General features: G+C 46.8%; 1 protein-coding gene across 1 annotated transcript in view; it reads left to right on the top strand.

The window, feature by feature from the left end:
• Nucleotides 1–15,083, top strand: part of SEC14L1 (SEC14 like lipid binding 1) — a 42,749-nt gene extending 27,666 nt beyond the window's left edge. Inside the window, exons 5-16 of the mRNA XM_080356330.1 lie at nucleotides 573–701; nucleotides 946–1,180; nucleotides 1,919–2,028; nucleotides 2,678–2,867; nucleotides 5,882–5,970; nucleotides 6,921–6,991; nucleotides 8,605–8,776; nucleotides 9,072–9,206; nucleotides 9,824–9,958; nucleotides 10,407–10,658; nucleotides 11,680–11,858; nucleotides 12,395–15,083. Of these exons, the coding sequence (XP_080212456.1) occupies nucleotides 573–701; nucleotides 946–1,180; nucleotides 1,919–2,028; nucleotides 2,678–2,867; nucleotides 5,882–5,970; nucleotides 6,921–6,991; nucleotides 8,605–8,776; nucleotides 9,072–9,206; nucleotides 9,824–9,958; nucleotides 10,407–10,658; nucleotides 11,680–11,858; nucleotides 12,395–12,500 (1,803 nt within the window). The 3' untranslated portion in view covers nucleotides 12,501–15,083. The remainder of the gene's footprint in view (nucleotides 1–572; nucleotides 702–945; nucleotides 1,181–1,918; nucleotides 2,029–2,677; nucleotides 2,868–5,881; nucleotides 5,971–6,920; nucleotides 6,992–8,604; nucleotides 8,777–9,071; nucleotides 9,207–9,823; nucleotides 9,959–10,406; nucleotides 10,659–11,679; nucleotides 11,859–12,394) is intronic.
• The last annotated feature ends 8,549 nt before the right edge of the window (nucleotides 15,084–23,632 follow it).

Here is a 23,632-nt window from a genome sequence, read left to right as displayed (position 1 = left end):
CAAATGTGAAGTTTACACTTCTTTCTGTAGCATTATCATAGAACACAATAAAATAGTTTTTAGTCTACAACATACTAAGGTACTTTGTAGGTCATCGAGAGAACAATCTGTTGCAAACACGTCTAGACTGCAGTGCCTGGAAATGCTTACGCTGTACTTGCTGCAACCGTGGGCTGCCAGTCTAACCTGCAGAAGCAGAAAGTTCCCTGTTGAGTATTTTCCCCTGTTCCACAGATATGCTACAGTTACAGCCTGTATCTAGAATGAGATAGTGTTAATTGTACAAATGTGCTAGTCCTTTGGCTCTTGGCTGGTGCGCTAGTATTTCCCCACCCTTCCTTTTCTTGTTAAGAAAAAAATGTGCTGTGCTGGCCATGGGGTTTCTCAGCTTTTTGTTATTTAGTGCTACCTCTTCTGAACCGTGTTTTGCCAATGCAGCAAAAGACTGCAAATTCCACTTGAATGTTTTTTGTTATGTGACCCTGTAAACCAAGAAACAGTTGTTTCATATATTGTGAGGAGAAAAATACTAAATGGGTAACTAAGCTGTATGACCTCCTTTTAACTAATAGGTTCATCCTGACAATGAAGACTGGACATGTTTTGAACAGTCAGCAAGTCTGGATATCAAATCTTTTTTTGGTTTTGAAAGCACAGTGGAAAAGATTGCCATGAAGCAGTACACCAGCAATATTAAAAAGGTGAGTTTGCGGTTATGAAGGAGGTGCCTGGCTCCAAGTTACCAAAAGACGGTGTAGGTGCTGCTAAGTAACAGGCTGCTGTGCTCCAGAAGCTGGGCTGTTTACCCTTTAGCCTGTGTGTGTAGGTCTGTATTTTCAAGCGGAAGCTCTAGAGACATCTGGCAACTTAATGGATTTTCAGCCCAATCCTTTATGTGTCTAAACGTGTGGTTTTAGTAGCTGACATAAATTTTCCTTTTTGAAGGGAAAAGAAATAATAGAATACTACCTGAAGCAGCTGGAGGAGGAAGGAATAACTTTTGTTCCTCGTTGGACTCCTCCTGTTGCGTGTCAATTGGAAAGCAGTACATCCCACACAAGACGACCGGTTTCACCTGCTATTACTATACCAGACTCTGCCACAAAGGAGGGTTTGAGCAATAAGGAGATCCTCAACACCTCGAGCAGCCCCACGGAGCCCACAGCAGGAACACCTGATGGTATGTTGGTCCGACTCAGTTTGGTGGGATTCTTTGTACCGTGCAGGCTTCTGGCACTGCGGTGCTTCTTGCAGGCAGCTGAAAATCATCACATTGGCTCTTTGTTTGGTAACATGCACCGTTAAAGTGCTGGCTTACAAAGCAGTAACGTGTGGGATAGCTTGGGATACCTGTCACAAGCTGATCTTAATAAATGAAGGTCAGGTATGGGTGGAAAAGTTCCTCACTTTGCTGTTCATTAGATTGCAAATGAATGGCTGCCTTCTTGCCCCAAAATTCAGGGATGGGTATAACTATAAGAATTATGGGGAGGAAAGGGCTGAAGTTTCCCTGGACACAGTCTTCTGTTGTATCTTCCTTCCTCTGTTAATAAAGGAATTTGGGAAAATTCTTCCATTGGGAGGTTTAAGTTGGAGTTTCTCAAAGTTTTTCCAGAAGAAGCAAGCCCTGTGGTGCTGTGGATAGATAGATTTGAATATACTGGCAAAATGCTTTTATAAATGTCTGGTTTTACTCCTTTCTTAGTTGCAGAAGGAGAATTAATCTTCCAGATTTACCATTAAGATTACTGTGTATCTTGCTCATCTTTGCATTGATTCAGACAAACTTTATTCAGTTCTGACTGCACAGAACACAGAGCAGCTGGGTCTGTGCTTCAGATACCAGCTTACAGGATCACTTGCTACTTTGACTGGGTCAGTTCAGGACCACTCTAATCACACATGCTTCTCCTTTTAGACAAGCTGGACGCAGACTACATCAAGCGGTATCTGGGTGACTTGACACCGATGCAGGAAAGCTGCCTTATTCGACTGAGACAGTGGCTTCAGGAGACGCATAAAGGCAAAGTAAGTTGGTCATCCATGATCAAAACCGAAATTAAGTCTGTACAGTGGCAACAGAAGTTCATTGTGACTGTCTGGCTTAGGTACTTAAATGATTAGCCTGACTACCTCTCAGAACGTCAGTAAACCAGCACAGGGGAATAACAGTTTTATAAGTCTTCCTGGTTCTATAATAGCCTTATTTTTACATTTGTTTGTTTTGGCCAAACATCATATTCTCAAATCTGTGTCCCTAAGTGCAGTACTGAAGGGGAAGCAATGTGGTTGGTTAAATCACTGGTAGCAAGGCTGGGGGTTTTCCAGTGGCTTGTGATTTGCATGTGCCTCAGCTTCCTTTAACCTCACAATGAAATACAGTCAGTGTGTTGTCCCTGGATTCGTTTAAATTGGACTGACTTATACAGGTGTAAACTATTACATTAGAGTTCATGATATTTTTATATCCCTTATGTGAAGGTACGTGCAGTACGTGATAGGGCTCATGTTTTTGTTGCAAACAAAGACTGATTTGCTTGAGTAACTGCCGGTGTTACGTACCATCCTCTTGCACTGGTGCGGGGCTGTGTGTTTTTTTACCTTCTGTTGTTTGGATGGTTTTTTTGTTCTTGTTTCAAACCTTGAATACAAAATTGCTTTTGGGTTTTTTTAATAGATCCCAAAGGATGAGCACATTTTAAGATTCCTGCGTGCCCGGGACTTCAACATTGATAAAGCAAGAGAGATCCTTTGCCAGTCGCTGACGTGGCGTAAGCAGCACCAGGTAGACTATATTCTAGACACCTGGAACCCTCCTCAAGTGCTCCAAGATTACTATGCAGGGGGCTGGCATCACCATGACAAAGGTATGCTCTATAGCGTCGATACTGAACAACCTTTTTACGTTCTGAATTAAAGGTGATAGTTGTCCATCTGTTAACAAGAGAAGACTGGAAAGATGAACTTCTCAGTTTTTGTGTACTAAATGCATTTAAATTGATGTTGCCAGCTGCTTAGTTGGTGGAGGTGCACTCTTAGGTCCTAATCTTTCTGACTGATGCAGACATATTTAACTGTCTAAAGAGCTCTGCTTCGTCAGTAGTTTTAAAAAAATGTCATTAATTGCACTTCGGTAGTGCTCTGAGATGCTTAGAAGGGTGTATGCAAATGCTGAGTATTCTCTTTCAGTGATTAAAAGATGTTTGTAAATAAGTATATCTTTCTAATCAACCTATTTCTGATGTTGTAAAAGTCTGCTGATGGCATAAATGAATACTTATTTGGCATTACAATCAGCTTAATGATGAGAAGTGGGAAGCTGCAAAAACATCAGATAGAGCAGGTTTATTTAAGAAAGGAAGAAGCTTTGGCTGAATTCCCTCTGGGTGACGAGCCATGGCCAGATCTTTACAACACAGACGACTACGCCTGACACACTCCCTATCCCTCCACTTGATTTATCGTGCACTGATCTTGTTGTTAATACATCCATAGAAATGAAACATTTTGGAATTTGTTGCTTGAGGCAAGCTGGCCCCTTTAGATAAGGAAATGATCTCTTACTGTGAGCTCTCTGTGTTCTGATTTAGTTTTTTCCCAACTAGGCACCATTGTTTCTGCTGGCTCTTCCTGTCCCACGAAGCAGGACGGGATGCTGTCAGCATCCAGGAGACAGGGAGGGCACCTCAGCAGTTTAATCACTGTGAAGCTCAAGAGCTCAAATGGCTCTCCCCTGCTGGTTTGGGTTTGACAGACCTCAAACTGAGAAGATGGAAAATGAGAATATGCTTGTAAAGATTGTAGGGAAAAGGACCTGTGGATAGGTTCTCCATTTCTCTCAGTTCCTTGTCCTTGCTTTGCAAAGCCTTCCTCTGTCGATAGCACAGAACTGGCTCCTGCCAGTGAGTAGGAAGGTACAGAATGCAGCAAGGGGTTGTTTAATGTTTTTCTGAGAAGTTCTTCAGTCTTGTGGTGAACTTCATGCCCTCCTCCCTTCCCCTCCAGCTCCTTTGATCTCTTCGGCAGGGTGCCCACAAGTACAGAGTGGGTTTGTCAAGAATGGAAAGGGAATTTCAAAACTAAGCACTTGTCTATAATTTAAAACTTTACAGCGGTATGTTCTTTTTTTAAACCCTCTTTTCTAGTATTGCTTCTTTCTTTCTACATATGCTCAGTGTGCTGAACTTACGCTAGCTGAATTCTGTATAGCTTTTAGCTCTAAACCAAAGGCAGGTGTCATGAAGCCTGTTGTCTAGAATGAGCTATTAGTGTAAAAAAATAAAAGTTATTTTGCCTTGCAATTAACACAGTTTTCTGTACATCTGAGTGGCTTTTATTTTGACAGGAACGCTTCAATCAAATAGTTTTTAAAATCACAAAGCTCTAATGGAACCTAAAATACACAGTGATAATACAGCACTGTGAGCTGAGACTTTCCTTCATGTGTAATTTGGGTGGACCAGCGTTAGTAATCTAGTAGTTTGGGTTTGGATACATCTGTGAGGGAGGAAGACCTGCTATGAAGCTTAATAGCACTTTTTGTTTAGTTTTTAGTTCAAAAGCTAAACTGTACATTCCAAGATAAGTGTGTGCTGCTGTTAAAATAACATTTTCTTTAGACCACCTGAAAAAATACAAAATACTATGAACTTTCATAGGGGTAGTGTCTTTGTCAGATAAATAACTTGCCTTGACTCTGCCATTTTGGTTGGGATTTGTTTAGTTGGTTGGTTTTTTTGTTGTTGTTGTTTTGGGTGTGGGGGTTTTGTTGTTGTTTGATTGGTTGTTTTTAATAGCATATCTTGACAGTTTCTTTCTTTGTTTTCCAAAGGACTTAATGATAATTTGATACCTCTCTTTGCATTTGTTGAGGGGAAGTGAAGCTAACCAGACAACAGGACTTCAGGGAGATTTTTATGCAGAAAGCTCTTTTTTTTTTTTTTAAATCTTGTGTCCTAGCATATTCAGTTTTCTGAGTTGGTGATTATTTACCACGTGTACTAGAATACATGAAGCAAAGCTTAAAAAATGCATGACAGCTTTGGGAGGAGGATGGAAGCCGTTTCAGCCAGCCAGCTCCTGCTGTGCCGAGCCAGAAATGTGAGCTTTGATTCTCAAATCACGCCAATGCACTTGTTAAGCTTCACACTTTTGTACCTTGGGCAGCATCAGGATGCCCCAGGCCGCAAGGTGACTATGAAAAGGCTTTGAGTGCAGAGGGTCTGTGTGGAGCTGCTCTCTGGGCCAGTCTCTGTTCTCACCAGGCTTGCAGAAGCGAGGCTGTGTGCCAGCTCCGCATAACGGGTAATGACAGAGCTGGAAGGTGTGACTTCAGCAAATACTGCAGAATGCAAGGCTCTGGCTTAACACTTGGTTTCATTAATTCACAGAACTCAGTGCAGCTACTTTTCCAAAAAGGTTGATGTAAGCTCTCCAGGGCAGTGTCGTGCTGTGTGTGGCAGAAGCCTCACAGCCTTCACTGCAGCTCTTCAGTTACACTAATGGACTAAAGTTTTAAAGTATCTCAGCTGTTCTGGACCCTGATAACCATCCTGTCTCTTCAACTGTGTTTACCAGGATCTGGTCAGTACCAGTGTACTCATTGCAGCCCTTTGAACTTTCCTTGCAGATAGTGGAGCTATTTTGGTATCAAGACATCTTCATGAAATGTTGCAGTTCATTTACAGGCAATCCTTTAGTGTAGCTGGACAGGATAAAGTTTTATATTGCCATCTGCTCCAGGTTCTCCCTCTTCCAACTGTACAACAAAGTTTGAACTAACTGGCTTCTTTCCATTTGGATTTTTAGCATAAAAATCACTCAAAGAGTCTGCTGCTGTAAAAATAAGGGTTATGCTGATATATTTGTTCTTGTTATTCAGATGGTCGCCCGCTGTATGTGCTGAGATTGGGACAGATGGATACCAAAGGCTTAGTGCGAGCTCTTGGGGAAGAGGCTTTGCTTCGATACGTAAGTATTTTTGGAGCCAGCAAGTTGCTAACAATGTGATATTTTCATTTAGAAATTTCCTTCTCTGCCAGAACATTCATCGCACTGGGTATTTTGATGTACTCTCTGGCGTCTGTTTTTGGTTTGAATACATCTGAAAGCTCCTGGTAGCTGGTCTTCTGTGTTCTTTCCAACTGCAAACTGATGACGGAAAGGCGTAGTTCTTGGCAGCTCCTGTAGTTATTTGTTAGCATTTTCACAGGTTCTTCTGCAGTTTGTGCAGTGCTTCAAGTCTCTGCATTTGTACAGGAGAGAAGATGCCATGCTCATATTTGTCAAGCCTGTATTCCAAGGATGAGAATAATTTATTTTTAAAGAAAAAGTACTTGCCTGTAATTTTGCCTTCTCCAGAGGCATCACTCAGACTGTGTTATTGTGGACCTGCTCAGTTTCCAAGCAGAAAGCTGGCAGAATTCCAGTTTTGCAGTAATATTATTTTCACTCCTGGTGTGGACAGTCATGGGCACAGTGACCACTAGAACCAGGGCCTGGATTTTACTTTTTTCTCTTCCTGTGGCATTTCCAGCCACATACTAAACTTTGTTTGTTTGCCCTAGTTCTATTTCAAGGTTACTTAAAAAGGGACTTTAATTTCTGAGTAAATAGGAAATAAATGCTTTAAAGGGACAGAAGTAGAAATATAGGTAGACTTCTTGTCTATGTCACTCCTGGGTCTCAGTTTTCTAGAGAATCCTGTTTACATTTTACTACTTTTATGGAAAGATGTTTATTTTTCAACAAGATCAACCAGTGGGGTAAATGTAGTGACTTCTAGTTCATTCTTTGGGGGAAAAAAAGTTTATGCTGGTTTGAGCTTGTAGTTTTAATTACTCTTTGAATATAAACTTTTAATTTATCCCATCTACTGAATTTAAGACTGTCTTCTCTAAGCAACATGTTTTCTTGTACAGGTTCTTTCAATAAATGAAGAAGGACTGAGGCGATGTGAGGAGAATACGAAAGTATTTGGCAGGCCAATAAGGTAAAATACAAGAAGCAGATCAGCTCTTTGGGAATTACCTGTTGTCATGGCGTGTGTGTGGGAGCATCAGGCAATATGGTGCTGCTGAGCAAAGTTTATTAAATGGAACAAGTGCAGGGTAGGCTGTGTGTGTCACACACACATACAAGCACAGTTCAGTTAACCAAGAACCTCCCCAGTTCCCTCTAGAGTGAAACTGCATTGTCAGACCTGAAGGAAACACCAGACCTGCTCCAGCGATCTCAGTCTCATGGTTCTACTTGGCTGTTAAGCTTCTACTCTCTTTTATTGTTGGATGTCTGCAAAGAAATGCAGCTGAACTCTCATTTCTGCTTCTGGGGGATTTTATAGCCAAATGTTGGTACAGGCTGCCAAAAAAACAGACCGTGATAATATCACAGATAACCTTTCCAGTAGTTTTAGGAATTGTTTTCATCACTTGTTCGTCCACAGTCCATACCAAGGCTCATTACACTCAGTTCTTGTTTGCTTTCTCCATTTATTACATGTGGTTACTCAGCTCTTGATCCAAGGTGAGGTCGTGAGGCTCCTGGTAAATCCAAGATCTAGTTTTCTAAATTCTAGCATGAGTTCTTGTGTAGTTCAGTCAGAAATGGCTTGCTAGCCAATCTTTCATTCATTGTGGGGGTCACTTAGGAAAGTGTTAACTGCAAAATGGATTTAAGGGTGTGGAATGAATGCAGGACTGGCCCTGAAAGAAACAGTGTTTCTTGGACTCTTTTCAATTTCTGACTCCTTCCCTTAATCTGTAAAGGTTCAGGGATGCCTGGTATGTCTGCTTATCTTCTCCCTGTTAAAGAACTTGCTGTCCTAGCTTGCAGTGGGAGGTCAAATCCAAGAGATGGGTTTCATCTGGGTAACTGTGAAATTGTGCTGCCTACTGGATCTTCATTTGTAGAAGTAATTCTAAGGGACTACATATTACACATTTAAATTGGAACAAAGAAGTGTTTGCTGTTTCATAGAAGCCTTATGCATAATTGAATGGATGCTAGCTGGTGCAGCACAGCTGTAAATCTTGAATTCATGCCCAGAGCAAGACCTGAACTTGGAAAGTAACCAAAGCATATCCTGAAGCTCAGTATTTAGTATTAAGAACATATCGCTTCCTATAGAAAAATCTTCCATCCCGGAGATCTGACAACAGAATTAGCTTTGGTGTATAATGGCACTGTTGCTGTGCTGTGTTAGTAGGAAATATGAACCATGAGTGTTGAATTGTTTCATAGCAGCAGTGTGGCCACTTAATTGATTTCCCAGTAACAGCAGTGGTTTAACATTTGGGCTGGCTGTTGACAGGATCTTTTTTGGCTTCATATTAACCTTCACCTGGAGTCTGAAACGTCTGTAGGGAGATATGTGTGATGTGCAACGTGATCCTTGCACGTACTCTAATCGTGCTTGGAACACTGTGAGGCATTTCCGTTCTAAGGCCCTTGAACTCCAGCATCTGCAGGTGCAAAGCAAGGAGGTAAAACAGAAGAAAACAAAACATGAGTGGGGTCTGCACATTTCAGTACATTGAACACTTGCATGAGAAAGGAGAATTTTGATGCCATTGAGATTTTTCTTTTTGTTTTTCTCAAATCCAGCTCTTGGACCTGTCTAGTAGATCTAGAAGGCTTGAACATGCGGCATTTATGGAGACCTGGTGTCAAAGCATTGCTAAGAATCATTGAGGTGGTCGAAGCTAATTACCCTGAGACTTTGGGTCGTCTTCTTATCCTCAGAGCACCTCGAGTATTCCCAGTTCTTTGGACGCTGGTATGTTTGTAATTCAAGGTGTTCCTTCAGTCTCTCAGTACACTGCTACACACTTGTAGTTCATAGAAACACTTTAGAAATCAGGCTTTATAAGCAGGAAATGTTGCCATTTGGAAACATCTCTTTTATAGGATTCCTAGAATGGTTTAAAAAATGCTACCTAGTTGCTTACATAGTTGGTTAATTTAGCTTCTTTGCTAAGGGTGATAACACTAATACAATCAAACTGATTGCTTCAAAATTAACCCTAGAAAAATGTAGGAATCTGATTTATTCTGTTTTTCTCTGTTTGTAGGTTAGTCCATTCATTGATGACAACACTAGAAAGAAATTCCTTATTTATGCAGGAAACGACTACCAGGGTCCTGGGGGACTGCTGGATTACATCGATAAAGAAATTGTCCCTGACTTTCTTGGTGGAGAGTGCATGGTATGAATATAAACTAGTGCACGTAGCAATTGGTGGGCTTTTTTTATTTCCCCACTCCTCTGAACAAAGAATCCTAGAAGAACAGAATGATTCTGGTGTAGTTTGGAGGGGAGGGGGCTGCAATGATTCTAGGCTTAGTGTTTCTTCTGAATCAGTGTTAAAAAAAGAAGTACAATACTTCTTTAATAAGTTATTTGATACTCATTGTACAATAGCCAGGCACAGTTAAAAGCCATAGCCTCTGCTACCTGTCACATTCAAGCAGATATGGTAGCACAGCACCAAGCAAGAGCTGTCACCATCAGCTGATCAGAAGAGTGTATGTCACCTGAAGAACTCGCTGATACCACAAGGAGCCCAAGGAAATATGTGGCACATCTGCTAGCAGGGCTTAACAAACAGCCAGGTCTCCTAATGCAATATGTGCCTTGACCACACCAAACAAAAAAATGGTTCTGTGTGTGTATATACAAATCTATTCCTCTGGAGTCTAGTTCTGCACTCTCACCTAAACTTCTGTATGTGTGAGGTTTTGTTTCTGAAGCCAGCAGTCAGAGTGCATGTCAGGGTGCGGATGTATGGAGGGGATAGTTTTTAACAGTTCTTTATGCTTTTAGTGTGAAGTGCCAGAGGGTGGGCTGGTTCCCAAGTCCCTTTACCGGACAGCAGAAGAGTTAGAAAATGAAGACATAAAGCTTTGGACTGAAACAATCTACCAGTCTGCAAGTGTCTTCAAAGGAGCTCCACATGAGGTACAGTTGGTGTCTTTTCTTTCATCTCAACCCTCTGCTCTGGACTCTGTCTCTTGTACTGAAAACGGTTTAGAACTTGATTATTTAGTTGCCTTGCTTCTAGCTTGTTCTTCTGGAGTTTTGGTGTATAATGATGCTTTAGTACCTGAAATTGGTGGCTATTCCTGGTATTGCCTGGCTGCCATTTAGAAAATATCATTGTTTTTCGTTTTATTCAATGCAGTGTCCTTTTAAGCAAAGACAAATTATATTCTCAGAAGCTACTTGAGAGCTTCCGAAAGTCATGTGTCAAAATAAGGATACTGTATCAGAAGAGAAGTTGTATCTACACTGCCTTTTTTAGAGTCTAAATTAAGCCCAGCAACAAGAGCTCTGCTCTTTGTCTTCTTTTCTAGCAGGAGTTTGCTGAGGAAATTGCTGTTGTCTAATAATGACTTTTCTGTTTCAGGTTCTCATTCAGATTGTGGATGCCTCATCTGTGATCACATGGGATTTTGATGTGTGCAAGGGCGACATTGTTTTTAACATCTTTCATTCCAAAAGAGCCCCACAGCCTCCTAAAAAGGACTCTCTGGGAGCTCACAGTATTACATCTCCTGGTGGGAACAATGTCCAGTTGATAGACAAAGTTTGGCAGTTGGGCCGTGATTACAGCATGGTGGAATCTCCCCTTATCTGCAAAGAAGGGGAGAGTGTGCAGGTAAGAGAGCTGAACCCTCCTGTGGGAGCAGATGGAAGCTCGCTCCAAAACAAGATGTTCTAATTCACAATCATTACTGATGACTGAGTGGTGATTCAGCTCCGGACTGTCTGCTCGCTTCTGGCCGACATTTCAGCTTATGTCCCTCGCTGCATGCTGTGGGGAACGGGGATTGTATTTGCATGGGATCTGCTGCAAGGGGAGGTTGCGTTGGTCCAGTATTGATCAGCAAGGAATACAGGAAAGCCACCTAGAAAGCAGTGCACATCCAGGAAGTATCAACATGTGCTTCATGCTGTAATTTGGACCACTATTTTCTGAAGTATACAGTCTGTGAAAAATATTGGAGTGTCTTATCTCAGTAATGAGAGAAGTCTGGAAATTAAGACTGAGTTTGTGTGTGTGTTTGTCCCTCTAACAGACAGCATAAGGAGCTCCCTATGGCCAAGGTTCCTGAAGGTTTTTTTTCACATTTGCAACCTATCCTTTAATTACCAAGTTTGAGATACATGCAGCATGTTTACAGTTGCACTCTGCCACTGCTATTCCTTTTGACTTGAAATGAGAGTTGAGCAGCCTTTGAAAGGAGCTCCTTAAGTCATCTAATTGGAAGCGTTGAACTGGAAATGGGACAGTGACTGCTTGAACTGCACTTTCTGTGAGGCAGGAGCTTTGCCTGCTTTTCTCAGAGTCTCAAAGGACAGCCATTAATAACAATTAATGGAAGAATTGATGTTGTTTTAGACAACAACTTTGTCCTTTCAATGTATTTAAATCCTAAGCCTTTGACGCTGTCAAAAAGCAGGAGGAACCGCTGGCATTCTGTCATAGCTTTTATAAGCATGCTGTGTGGGGAAAGCTGACCGGCATTGCCGGTTGGCTGAGGAGCTGAAATACCAGCATTGGGGAAAAAATCCTGAGCATGTAGGCAGTTTATCTAAGCTTGGAAAAGAAAATTTCGAGCCTACAAATCTTTGTGTTAATAAAGTTAATTTTCAATTTTTGCTGCGGCTGCTTCCAGGGATCGCATGTGACCAGGTGGCCTGGCTTCTATATTCTCCAGTGGAAATTTCATAGCATGCCTGCCTGTGCTGCAACCAACCTGCCTCGTGTGGATGATGTTCTAGCATCTCTACAGGTCTCCTCTCACAAATGTAAAGTCATGTACTATACAGAAGTAATAGGATCTGAAGATTTCAGGTATGTCTGGCCAAGGTTCATGAAGGTCAGCTGATGTCAAACCTTTCTGATACTTAGATGATAGATACTTAGTTCACTTAAATGCAAATAAGTTGTGAGGACTTGTCTCTTTTTAGGCCTCAAAAAAAAAATAATCAACCAGTACTGGCACTGGGAGCAACTAATGTGTAAAAGGGGTTAATTAGTTATCTCATTGTAATCATCGCTGGTCACTTTGCTCTGCTTTGGAAGTGTTGTGTGAGTTGTTGGAGTTGGCAGGTTGTCGTGTAGATGTGGATGCAACTCAGAATGAAATCGAGTCAGTTCAGTTGCCTGTCAGTTGATGTGCTTGACTGAAACTAGTTCTCAGTCTCTTTGAACAGCAGCTGTTTTTTGCTGTCCCCATGTGGTGAGGCAGAGAAACTTTTGAGTATCTTCATCAAAATGCTTACTTGGTGTTTTTATTCAGTGCACAAGCAAATACAATATCAATACATAGGAGAAATCAAAACATTTGTATTTTCTGAAGCTTAAAACTACTTTGTGTTATGTTGCAGGGGATCTATGACCAGCCTTGAATCAAGCCACAGCGGATTCTCCCAGCTCAGTGCTGCCACCACCTCTTCTAGCCAGTCCCATTCCAGCTCCATGATTTCCAGGTAGTGCCACAACAGATGAAAAGCAAAGGGATGAGATGGCTGGACCCTCGCCTGTGGCAGCTGACTGCAATACAGCGTATTCAACCGGCAATTGCGCAAAAAATCCCCACCCCACAAAAGCCTTTTATATATAGTAAAGTAGCTGTTTGAATTTTAAACTTAGTGGTTTTGGTCCTTGTTAGATCCAACAGCTTGTCTCTTAAATTTAACCCTTTTTCCTAACTCAGCCATAAGTATTTTTGCAAGTGTGCTTGCACAAATCCTAACTCTGAACACAAGGGCTCTCAAGAAAGGAAAAATAACCAGTGTATCAGTTAAGAATACTTTTTTTAACTGTGTAAATGTTTAAAAGCAAAAAAGAGAAAAACCCTACCAAAAATGCTCCATAGTGCATTAGAAATCAACTGCAAGTCTCCTGTCAGGACATTCCTTGCCATCTTAAGAACTCCCCTGTGATCTTCCAGTGCTGCAAACTGATCTCCCTTTGCCACCCAGTGATGTCCGAGACAAAAGCAGTTGCCAGCTACTTGACTTTGTGAGTCCGTATTTTTCAAAGCACGCCCACAGAGCTGTGGCCAGGCTGTAAACACTAATACCTTTTTATGAGCACATTTTTTGGGAATTTGAGCTCTGGGTCTTGATGGGTTAAAGCAATTAACTCTTTCCTTGGATATGCGCTCGAAGCTCTGTGGAGAGAGAGGCAGAGAGCAGGCTCTCCCTCACTGTGTCACGCTGGGCTGATCCAGAATTGATCTGAGGATTTGTTCCCAGCTCAGAGCTGAAGCTTCACTCCACTTCCTTAGGCCACTCCACGTGAATTGATTTTACTGACACTCTGTTCTTATCAGGAATTTATTCAGAGCTAAAGCTTGCTTCTTAAGTCAGCCTAAAGGAGGTATGGCTTACATCCTTCCTGTGCTTTTCAGTCCCTCTTGCCTCCTGTCCTTCCCTGTGTGTGTCAGAAATTGAGCGCTTTATTCCGAGCAGCAGCAGCTTTAGTGTGGGCAGGGAGCACAGGGATCTTTGCTCCGAGTGATACAGTAGAGGATGCTCTAAGCGGTGCCTGCTCGACCGTTTTCACTGTTGCTACTGCCAGTGGTGCATGTCCATTTTGGATTTTGTCCCCATTCTACCCAGCCCTAAGCAATCCTGCTTGAACTCTTTATTAAAATCTGTTCAGGTATTCTTCCCCTTGGAGCCCCCTCTCCCACATGCAAAAGGCACAAAAGACTGAAGTGCTGAGCCAAGGGCCCTCAGCAGGCAACGACAGACCCAGCAGTGGAACAGAGAACATTTCAATCTAAAATGCAGCAGGATTTGCATAGTTAGACCCTGCTTGGTCTGTCCTCACCCTCTTAGAGCTCAGCTCATCCAGGCACAAGGAGCTACTGCGCTGGCTGCAGGCCCTGCTGGAGAGCCTGCCGGGCTCTGCGACATCTTGGGGAGGCAGCACTGGTGTGGGGAAGTGGTGAGGAGCTTGCAAAGATCTTGCACTTCCAAAGCAGAACTCGCTTAAGATACTGGGTGCCCTGCCTGAGGAAAGCTGGTTCTGAACTCAGTGTAAATCTGTTTTTGCGACTGCAGAGTTTGAGAGGCAGGTGGTACCAACCTCGAACTAGGAGCATCTCCTGTGGACTAGTTCTGGCTGTGCAGTGTGGCAGACAGCTGACAAAGAACTATTTCAGTAACACTGAGAGGCCAGTCTCCTTAAGCTGAACCAAACTGGTCCATTTTGGTTTTTTTGGGCTTGGAAACTGAGGATGGAGACTAGACTGTCACTTAGGCTGCCGAAGTGTGCTGTTGTGTGAGTCAGGCCAGCGCTCTGGTGTCACACAGCTCCCCACCCACTGCCTGCTCCTGTGAGCTGTCTGCCCGGGGGAACCCGGCCTGCTGGGAGCTGGTTTGATTCTCGATGTGCAGGAACCAGTGTTCCCAGTGCACCAGGAGGCACAGGGAGCTTTGCAAATGCTCCTTTCCATTTACCAGGCTGTAAGGGTTGAAGATGGTCCCCTTTCTTTCTCTCTCTCTCTTTCTCTCAGATGGCGATTTTGCTGACAACTGTAAAGAAACTGCTTCATTCGACACTCCACATCTGTCCAGAGATGTCTGGCTTTATAGACCTTTTTGAGTTGCAGTCACTTTGCAAGTCTGAAGATCTATATTTTGGGTTTTTTTCACTTGAGCTGGCTCAAAAGTGGCACTTTGGGTTTTTCCTGCTGTTAATCTTAACACATCTTTTAGAGCTCAAAGCACATGACAGCACAAACAGCTGGGGAGATAAAACTCCAGAAAAACAATACTTAATCTTCCTCTAAGCAAAGTGCTGTGGCAATATGACTTGATCACTGCAGTCTGACTAATTAATTTCCCATACCCTGGTCTTTCTTCGTGTGATATTATTACTCTTCTTCCTTTTCTCAGCCAATGACTACTCTGTTGGCTTCTTCTCCTGTTACCAGTGTCCTCCTGCACTTTTCTGTCAGTACTCATGAACCGCATATCAAATTCTGTAAATGTTTTGTATACATAATACCTCATTCTTGTTAAGAAAATACAGATAGTCTTTAAAAGATTTTTTTATCGTTATCAATAAATGTGAACTGTTTGGAAAAAAAAAAAAGGATCAGCCTCTTTATTTCATTCACCTGGTGTGAAGCTTCCAGGTTATTTGATGTGCTAAATTCCAGACTGCTGGAGTTGCTCTGGGGTGATGTTGTTATGGGGGATGCAGAATCCCAGAATCCCAGAATGTCAGGGATTGGAAAGGACCTCGAAAGCTCATCCAGTGCAATCCCCCTATGGAGCAGGAACACCCAGATGAGGTTACACAGGAAGGCGTCCAGAAGGTCCTTCAGTTCTCACCCTCGTGGAGAAGTTTCGGCAAAGCAGAGTCTGTCATGGGCAGCGGCAGCCTGAGCAGGTACAAGGGATGAGGAACATGGTTTGGGAAGGAAAGGCCACACTGAGCACTTCCTTGTCACACAACACAATCCTGTCTTCCCCACAGTATGTATACACAGGGTTTTTCACCAGCCTGTGACCACACAAAAGGAAAAAATACTGTGCTGAAAAAGCCTGCAGGTAGCCCTAAAAAGAAAATGATGGCTTTGGTGGATTGTCTGGTGACTTCATACCCTTATCACAGCTTGAGAGGGAGCTTCAACTGCAGCAGTTCAGCTGCCTGCAGCAGCATCCCTCATGCAGTGTATTATGTGTGTTATCGAAAAGGCTTGTGCTGGCAAGCGGAGCACAGCGGGGCAGAGAAGTGTTTCTGTCTTGCCCCGTGCAGGCTGAGTTGTGCCTGGCCACCTGAACGAGCAAGTGCAAGCACTGGTTTCTTTTTCCACCGGCTTATTTCTTTTCACCCAGTGGCTCTGCCCTGGGCTTTCTGGTGGAATTAAGGCTGAGCAAGTGCTGTCCTGGGAACACCTGAGGGCTCTTAGTGCAGGCACAGCTGCCTGAGCAATAAAACTGCACCTAAATTCTGGTCTTTCCAGTCATCCCTTGGTGTAGTGCTTGGCAGGAGCTGCTCTGTTCCCAGGGAGCAGTGTGGGCTTGGGGGGGATGATGTTGAGCTATGTCACTCTGGTTTAGTTTGGTGGATGCAGCTGCAGTCGCAGGTTTTAAAACTGAACAATATAAAGGTACAATAACTTTCCCTCATTCAAGAATAAGCAAGCCCTGTGGGGTGGAGGAGGAGGTGGGGGCCTCAGCTGCGCCCCCCTCACTGGTACCTTATTGGGTGGGAGGCTGAGACAGGCACTTTTGGGGAATTAATATTTTTGTAGTAGTAGTAGTAGCACACAAAGCTTTAGGTATGTTTAAAACAGGAGCCAGTAAGTGTCAGGCTGTGGTTTTTCTAACCCCTGGAGTTACAGCGGTGGCTGAAACACCCATTTAAGGTTGATCTTCCTGGTTTTATCCAAGCTGTAAAGTTTCTAAAATGAGACTCTTTCAGCTATAGTTCTGGAGGTCTGTCAGCAAGACCAGATGGCTGCCTGACCTACTTCACATTCTCACATGCAGCCAATGTTTTTATGCCAGCACATAATTATAATGCACGGTTATAAGCTGCCATGGACGTTACTAAATACAAAAGCCCTTGAAAAGATGCTGTACAAGGAGGTGGCTTTGGCTGCTGGGCTGGGCTGTGCCAGGGCGGCAGAGGCAAAGCTGAGCTCCCCAGCCGGTGCTCCTCGTTTGAAATAATTAAAACCGAGAGCTTCAGACCTTATTTGAGCCAAGCAGGTGAGAATGGCTTGGGACATTGCTGCGCAATGTCCATGTCCCAGCAGGACCTGACCCACAGCCTCCTGTCCTATGCTGACCCCTTGGACCGCCACATTGGGGTCACTGGTTCCCACGGCTGCCAGCCCCGGGCTGAGCAGGGTGAGACTGGCTGAGCCAGGCTCTGCTATGCCCAGGAGCGATGCTGAGCCGGGCAGCCTCTGTACCCCCAAGCACCCTCTTTGTGCCGCGGGGCATCACCGGGAGGTTAAAGCACAAACCCCGCCAGCCTGAGCCCACGTACAGGAGCACAGACCCAGAGTGGGGCAGCTGGAGGGGTACAGACGTTGGGGTGGCTGCAGCACAGCACTGGCAGGAACCCCACTAGGTGGTGCCAGCAGCCCAGGCACGACTGCATCTGTCCCTGTCCCCTCCCGGCTCTGCTGCCCCATCAGCACAAGGCACTGGTCCATACTGGGAGCTGGAAACAGGGCAGGCATCCCCCGTGCCACCCCCTCAGCAAAGGGAAAGCTTTTTGCAAAGGAGCAGCTGCCTCAATGGCCGCAGGTTGGGGTCTTCACCCAGATCTTCACCCCGTGCTCTGTGTCCTGTCCAAGCCCCAAATCACCGGGCCCATGATGCGAGGATGCTCGACTGCCCTTCAGCCTGTCTTTTGTTTTGCTCTCCTGCTACTAGGGACCTTCCAAAACAGTCATTATTTCACAAGAGTACTCGGAAAGTTAATCAGCTTTGGAGAAAACCCTTGAGGAGCTGGTGGGAGAAATCCTGTAGGAGTGAACAAATATTCTGTTTAATGCTATGGCCTCAGTAAGAATTAGGCCACGGGCTGCAATGGGCTGTAACCAAACATTTAAGTTTAATTATGTGCAAGACTCAACTAGAGAAAGTGAGATGAAAAGAGGAGGAACAGCACGGAGAACGGAAAATACAAGATCATTCCTCACAACAGTATCCTGAACTGAGCCAGGGTGTTTATCGGCCAGGGTCACCACGCTGTGTTTTGTCCCATGGCACTGCAGGCATGAGCATCGCTTCAGGTCCCACCCTGGGGCGCTGGGGACACAGACAGGGGCCCTGGCCAGAGCCATCGCAGCCCCTCTGCTGTTCTCCAGGGCCACCCAGTCTGTCTCCAGCAGCCATCACAGGCTGAAAAGGACAAGTTAAATGCATAAAAATCCTTTCTCTGAGTCTGTCTGTGCTCGTGTGCATTCACTCCCACAAGGCGTGTGTCCCCAGGTGCTGGGCTCCTGCCCTTTCTCCCAGAGCATCCCTCAACACCTCCCTCAGTGACTTATCCCCCCATCATCCTCCATGGAGCCAGCACCTCCAACGGGCCGGATTCTGCAAGTCAGAATTTGTCACAAATAGGAAATCCAGGCTTTTGTCCATTCCCGTGGCAAAGCAAGCACAGAAAGAGATAAAACCACAAATGCATTAACACCAGGAAGCCGAGCGTACGAGTGCGTTTGGCTAAGGCGGTCGAGGAGCAGGAGATGCTGACGGCAGGGCTCTCCTTGCCACGAGCATTTTGACAGTCCTTATAATAACATGACTGTGTGGTCCTTGTCCCTCCTTGTGCTGCCTGCGGGCGCGGGATCTGATGGGGAAAGGGGCAGTTGGCAGGAGGTGAGGAAGAGGGGAAAGCCAGATCCCAGGACATTGCCTTTTTTAAGCATTCAAATAAATAACTGTCCACACATCCCCATCACAGGGCTCACCAGGATCAGCCCTAAAGATCTTAATTAGCACTCTTTCCAATAAATGAATTTCTGGGGTTTACAGCAAGCAAAGCTGTTCAGCAGAGGCCGACCGGCCCGTGCCAGTTAATGCTGGTTGTTTGTGCCAGACAAACCCTGTGGCCCTTGGCTGGTGCTACAGCTCCTGCATGGTGACACATTATTATCGGCAAAAAAACAGCCCCCAATCAGGGCCGGGTCCCTGGTTATTCACCATGGCAGGGTCAGTCGTCACTGGCACAGGAGCCGGCGGTTTGAATGTGCTCATGTCCACACAAGACCAGGGCAGGTAGCAACCGCTGTCCTGGTTCGAAATGGCTGGATTCAGCCCAAACTTGACCAAAAAGAGCCTCGACCACCCCATCTCTGACCACGGTGCTGCTCGAGCTGCAGAGCCCAGCTGCTGCGGCAGCGAACACGCGCTACTGTAAATACAGGCGGTTAATTGATTGTTCTTGCTCCAGCGGATTTCCCTGAAATCCCTCATCGGTTTCATAACAGCTCCCGGAAACCTCCCATTGCGGCTTGTGCCAGCAGAGCATCGCAGGGCTCGCTCGCATCCCACACCTGGCACAGGGGGCCAAGGGCTGCCCAGGGGACAAGGACCCATGAGGACAAGGTTTCTAGGCTGGGTTTTGGTGGTGCTGGTGGCCAAGCCCAACCCTGTGCTCAGCATCCTGCATGGAGCCGACAGAGCCGGGGCGGGTGATCCTGTGGGACCACAACACCCATTGCCACCCAAACCAGACCCAGAGCAAGCAACCAGAGACATTTTTCTTACCAGACATGGGGTGAAAACGGGAGTGAAAGCTCCCGGGCAGCTCTGGCCCTGGGGAGGGTCAGCAGCAGATGGGGTCTCTGCAGAACCCCCTCCTCTGCTGTTTTTTACTATCAAACCCCTGTTTTCCTGCGCAAGGGAAGGGCCCATCAGGCCATCCCATCAGCCCCTCTGCAGCGGCCTTGCCCAGGAGCTCACTGCGTGCGTGGTCTCACAAGATGAAGTAGGACACGCTTCCATAATAACAGTGATGCCCTGAGCCAGCTCTGGGCAGCCACGACCGTGGGTGTTTATTCATCCTTCACAATAATTTGACAAGAAGAGAAGCAGGGAAGGATGGTGTGAGCAATCCCCGGGGACGGCTGCCAGGCACTGGCAGGAGGATGTCACCATGGGCAGGGTCACCGGTCCCCTCGAGCCTGCCCAGTAATGCTCCCCAGATAAACACACAGCAACCCAAGCAGTGCCCCATCCCATCCCCTGCGGGATCCTCAGCGTCCAAGGGCAGGCCGGGAGCTCCAGCTCTGCTTTGCACCATCCTGCTCCTCCCCAGAGCTCAGGGTTCGGGCTGGGCAGAGCTCCCCAGGCTGGCTGGGCTGCAGCAGCTCCAAGGAGCAATTCTCTTTGAAGATATTTAATGCTCTGCTGAGCCCTAGATGCTGCTGAGAGGTACTGCAAAGAGCTGAAAAGTGGGAGGAATGGCAAATCCTGTATGCTGGAACAAGGGGGTGAGCAGCAGCCTTCTTCCCTGCCTAGGACAAAGCAGGATCATAAAATCATAGAGTCACAGAATACTTTGGGTTGGAAGGGACCTGCAAAGCTCATCTAGTCCAGAGATGAAGAGGAACAGCTGTGGAGCTGCAGGAGGAGGACGCGGGTTAATTAGCGATGGGCTGGGGGAGTCAAGGAGAAGTAGGTCAGTGGGTAACACACAGCACTGGGTTCTTGGAAAGCTGTGGTGGCTCCATGGCTTGTTGGGAAACTGGTGGTGCCCACAGCTGCCCCAGGTTGAGAGCAGATGAGCTGGGAGATACACTCACCTGCTCCTCCTGTCCAGCCCAAACAGCAGCCCTAACCCACCCCTACTTTAAACAAAAAATTCAGGAGCCCGGCAGAGATGAAGAGCAAGACTGTGGGGACTTGGAGTGACACCTGGTGCACACACCGACCTCCCCCGGGAGAGCAGCAGAGCGTGGAGATGCCGGGGCAGGCAGGATGGATGGGATGGAGCAGGCAGGACCTCGGGGCGCTGACTCAGCCCCCAACACCACAAGCTCCTGCGATGCTGGTGGCCCTGGGGAGCCCCTGTGGTGGAGGGAGATGCTGCTGGGGTCAGTGGTCACTGGAGGAGGTTGGGGGAGAGACGCTTGTGAACAGGGACCCGGCGAGGTCCAAGCCAGCAGGTGAAGGCAGAGCAAAGAGCAGAGCTGCTGCCTTCATCCCACAGGTTTTGGTCTCTTGGTTCAGAGAGGGCAAAGTCATCCATTTCAGCTGTCTGTGGTTTGCGGCTCCATGGAAAACGCTGCCAAAAAATTGTTTTCAGCCACAGAGCAACTGCCTGGCTGAGGACAGAGGGACAACGAAGCTGGACAGGTGCCAGGAGGCAGCTGACATGGGCCAGAGGGCATTGGGTGGCAAAATTAAGCCCCCCTGACAATGTGAGTGCTTTTCCGAACCTCCTGCAGCCCCTCTTGGCAAGGAGCTTTGCAAAGAGGGTTCTTAACACCCTCTAGAGTGCAGAGTCTCAGGGGCTGATGCAGGAAAGCACCATCAACCTCAGGGCAGTGTCCTATCCTGGCCAGAGCCACCTCTCCAGTCCTGCATCCCAACCCACCCCGGCTGTGACGGACAGGACAGAACCACGTCTTCAAAGAGTCACAGAATCATTTTGATAGGAAGAGCATCAAGTCCAACCATTAACCCACCTCTGTCACTGCCCCATGTCCCTGACAACCTAATTTCTGTGTCTGTCCAACCCTCCAGGGACGGTGACTCCAGCACTGCCCTGGGCAGCCTGTTCCAATGCCCCACAGCCCTTTGGGGAAGAAATTGTTCCCCAGATCCAACCTCAACCTCCCAGGCACAACTTGAGACTGTTCCCTGTCGTCCTGTCCCTGGGGAGCAGAGCCCGACCCCCCCTGGCTCCAAGCTCCTTTCAGGCAGTTCAGAGATCAGAAGGTCTCCCCTCAGCTCCTGTTCTCCAGCTGAACCCCCCAGGTCCCTCAGCCGCTCCCATCACACTGGTGCTCACACATGAGCTTTACAAAGTGTCTGTGTTGTGCCCCGTATAGAAAAATTTATATATGAGGAAAAAAGGAGAGGGAGTGGCTTTAAACAAGACAGAACGGAGCAGGCAGCAGGTAGAAGTAAAACGCAGCTTTCAGGACACCCCGTTCCCAGCAGCTCCACCATGCCTTGGCTCAGCACTGCCTCTGCAACACTATTGTTTGTTGCAAACACTATGCATGAACACAGCCATGTGTGTGCAAACACTGTTCCCCTCATTCACAGGTGAACACAGCCCTGAAAGACCCTTTTCTCCGAGCCCACTCGAAGGCAGGAGCAGATTCCAGTGCTTGTCCGAGTCCCCCCATGTCACCGTCACCCCCTGGCACCAGGGCACAGCTCCTGTGCCATCTGGAGCGTGACACGGCGGCAGCAAATCCAATTTATGAGGCAGCAGGGCCAGAGAAATGCCAAACACATCTGGCCGTGTCGGGTCGCCCCGCACCGCTGGCGCTCGTCATACGGATCTAGGACAAACCCTCGCCTTTGTTTGCTCCTGTTTGGGCATCATGAGCATCCTGGGCTTTGTAGAATGGCAGCTCGGGAACATTAACTCACCGTAGGGTTATTTTGTCTTCATGCTGAACTCTTCCTGGAGATGTCAGCTGCCAGAACGTGTCATTTCTGCTTCACAGCCCTGCCTTAGCATTTCGAGGACGTGACGGAGTGACAAGGAACAGTATCCTTGAAGGAAGGGCTCAGTCTGGATGGTTCTTCTCTAACAAACAAGTGTGAGCTGGGCTGAGCTGGTCGCTTGGGGTGACTCTGAAGGGGTCAGGGGGCGGCTGTGGTGGTTGGAACCTGCCGTGAGCTGTCCTGAAACAGCCTCGGTTACTGGGAGCTGGTCCCCAGTCCAAAGACAAGACCCAGGCTGCTACAGCTCTGCTTGGACCCAGTGAGTCCAGTGGGATGCTCCTGCCCACCCCGTGGGTTCTAGTGCTTTGCCTTCCTTGACTCAGTTTACTTTGTAAAACAAAACAAAACCCCAAAACCAAACCTAGACAAACAACAACAACAAAACCCACAAACAAAAATACCTCTCATCTCTTCCCCATGCAGCTGCTCCTGCAAAGTTTTTTGGCTGCACTCAGCCAGAGAGACAGAGCTGAGGAACCAGAGCCGTGGGCTGAAGGCTGAGACTTTTTCCCTTCCCACGTCCCTGCTGTGAAACGAGAAGGCACTTGGCCAGTATCAGCACAACAAGCCACATCCATCAGCCCTGGTTAAATACGGACAATTGTTTCAAACTTTATTGGAACGGAGAGAAATCACATGAGCACACACACAGGTCACTGCACAAGGAAAATAAAGCCAGTCGTTTGCTGCAGAAGGTCCTGCCTGACCCATGGGGCGAGCGTGGGAGATGTGCAGAGGTCTTCACATCCTGGTGTTATAGCAGCATCCCCTGCCTGCCCAGTGCCACTGGAGTTACACCGGCCTTGATAAAAACGAGACCTGATTTTGAGCATAAAGCAGCTGCGCAGGGTATCTTAGCTCTGCCAGCTCAGCTCTGCTTCACGCTGCTGCTGGAGGAGGCTGATGGAAGTGAAGTGCACGTCGTCCCCATCTTTGAAGCCACCAAAGAGCCACAGAGCCCTGCTCAGGCTCTTGGGAGCAGCTCTGATGCCAGGGGACACCGCGGCTTGCAGTCATGCCATGTGAAGCCCCAAACCCCCCTTTCCCCACCACTCCCCCAGGTCGTCTCGTGCAACGTCCCCTGCCCTCCACCCCCTCTAACAAACCCACTTTTGGGTTCTACATCTTTTATTCCCAGAGCATCACTCTGGCTTGGCTGGCAGTCCCTGGGGACTGGCCCAAATGCTGCTGCTCACACAGGGACACAGCCAACCCATTGACCACCACGAGAGGAGCCTTTTCCTGTTCACAGTGGATTTACAGGCACCCAGGGTGTTCTGCAAACCAGAGACATGGCAAGACCCATCCTTTGGGGCAGGGCAGAGCCCCACGACAGCAGAGTCCAGCCGCAGGCAGCGAGGGGACGGTGCCATTTCACAGCTCACCAGACACCAGTTTGCACCCTGCAAAACGAGAACAACCTGGGGAAACCAGGAGAGCTCAAGGGCCGGG

This window comes from Nesoenas mayeri (assembly GCF_963082525.1).
Source record: "Nesoenas mayeri genome assembly, chromosome: 19".
NCBI lineage: Eukaryota > Metazoa > Chordata > Aves > Columbiformes > Columbidae > Nesoenas > Nesoenas mayeri.
The sequence above is the reverse complement of the archived record's forward strand: the minus strand, read 5'-3'. Positions and strand labels throughout refer to the sequence as shown.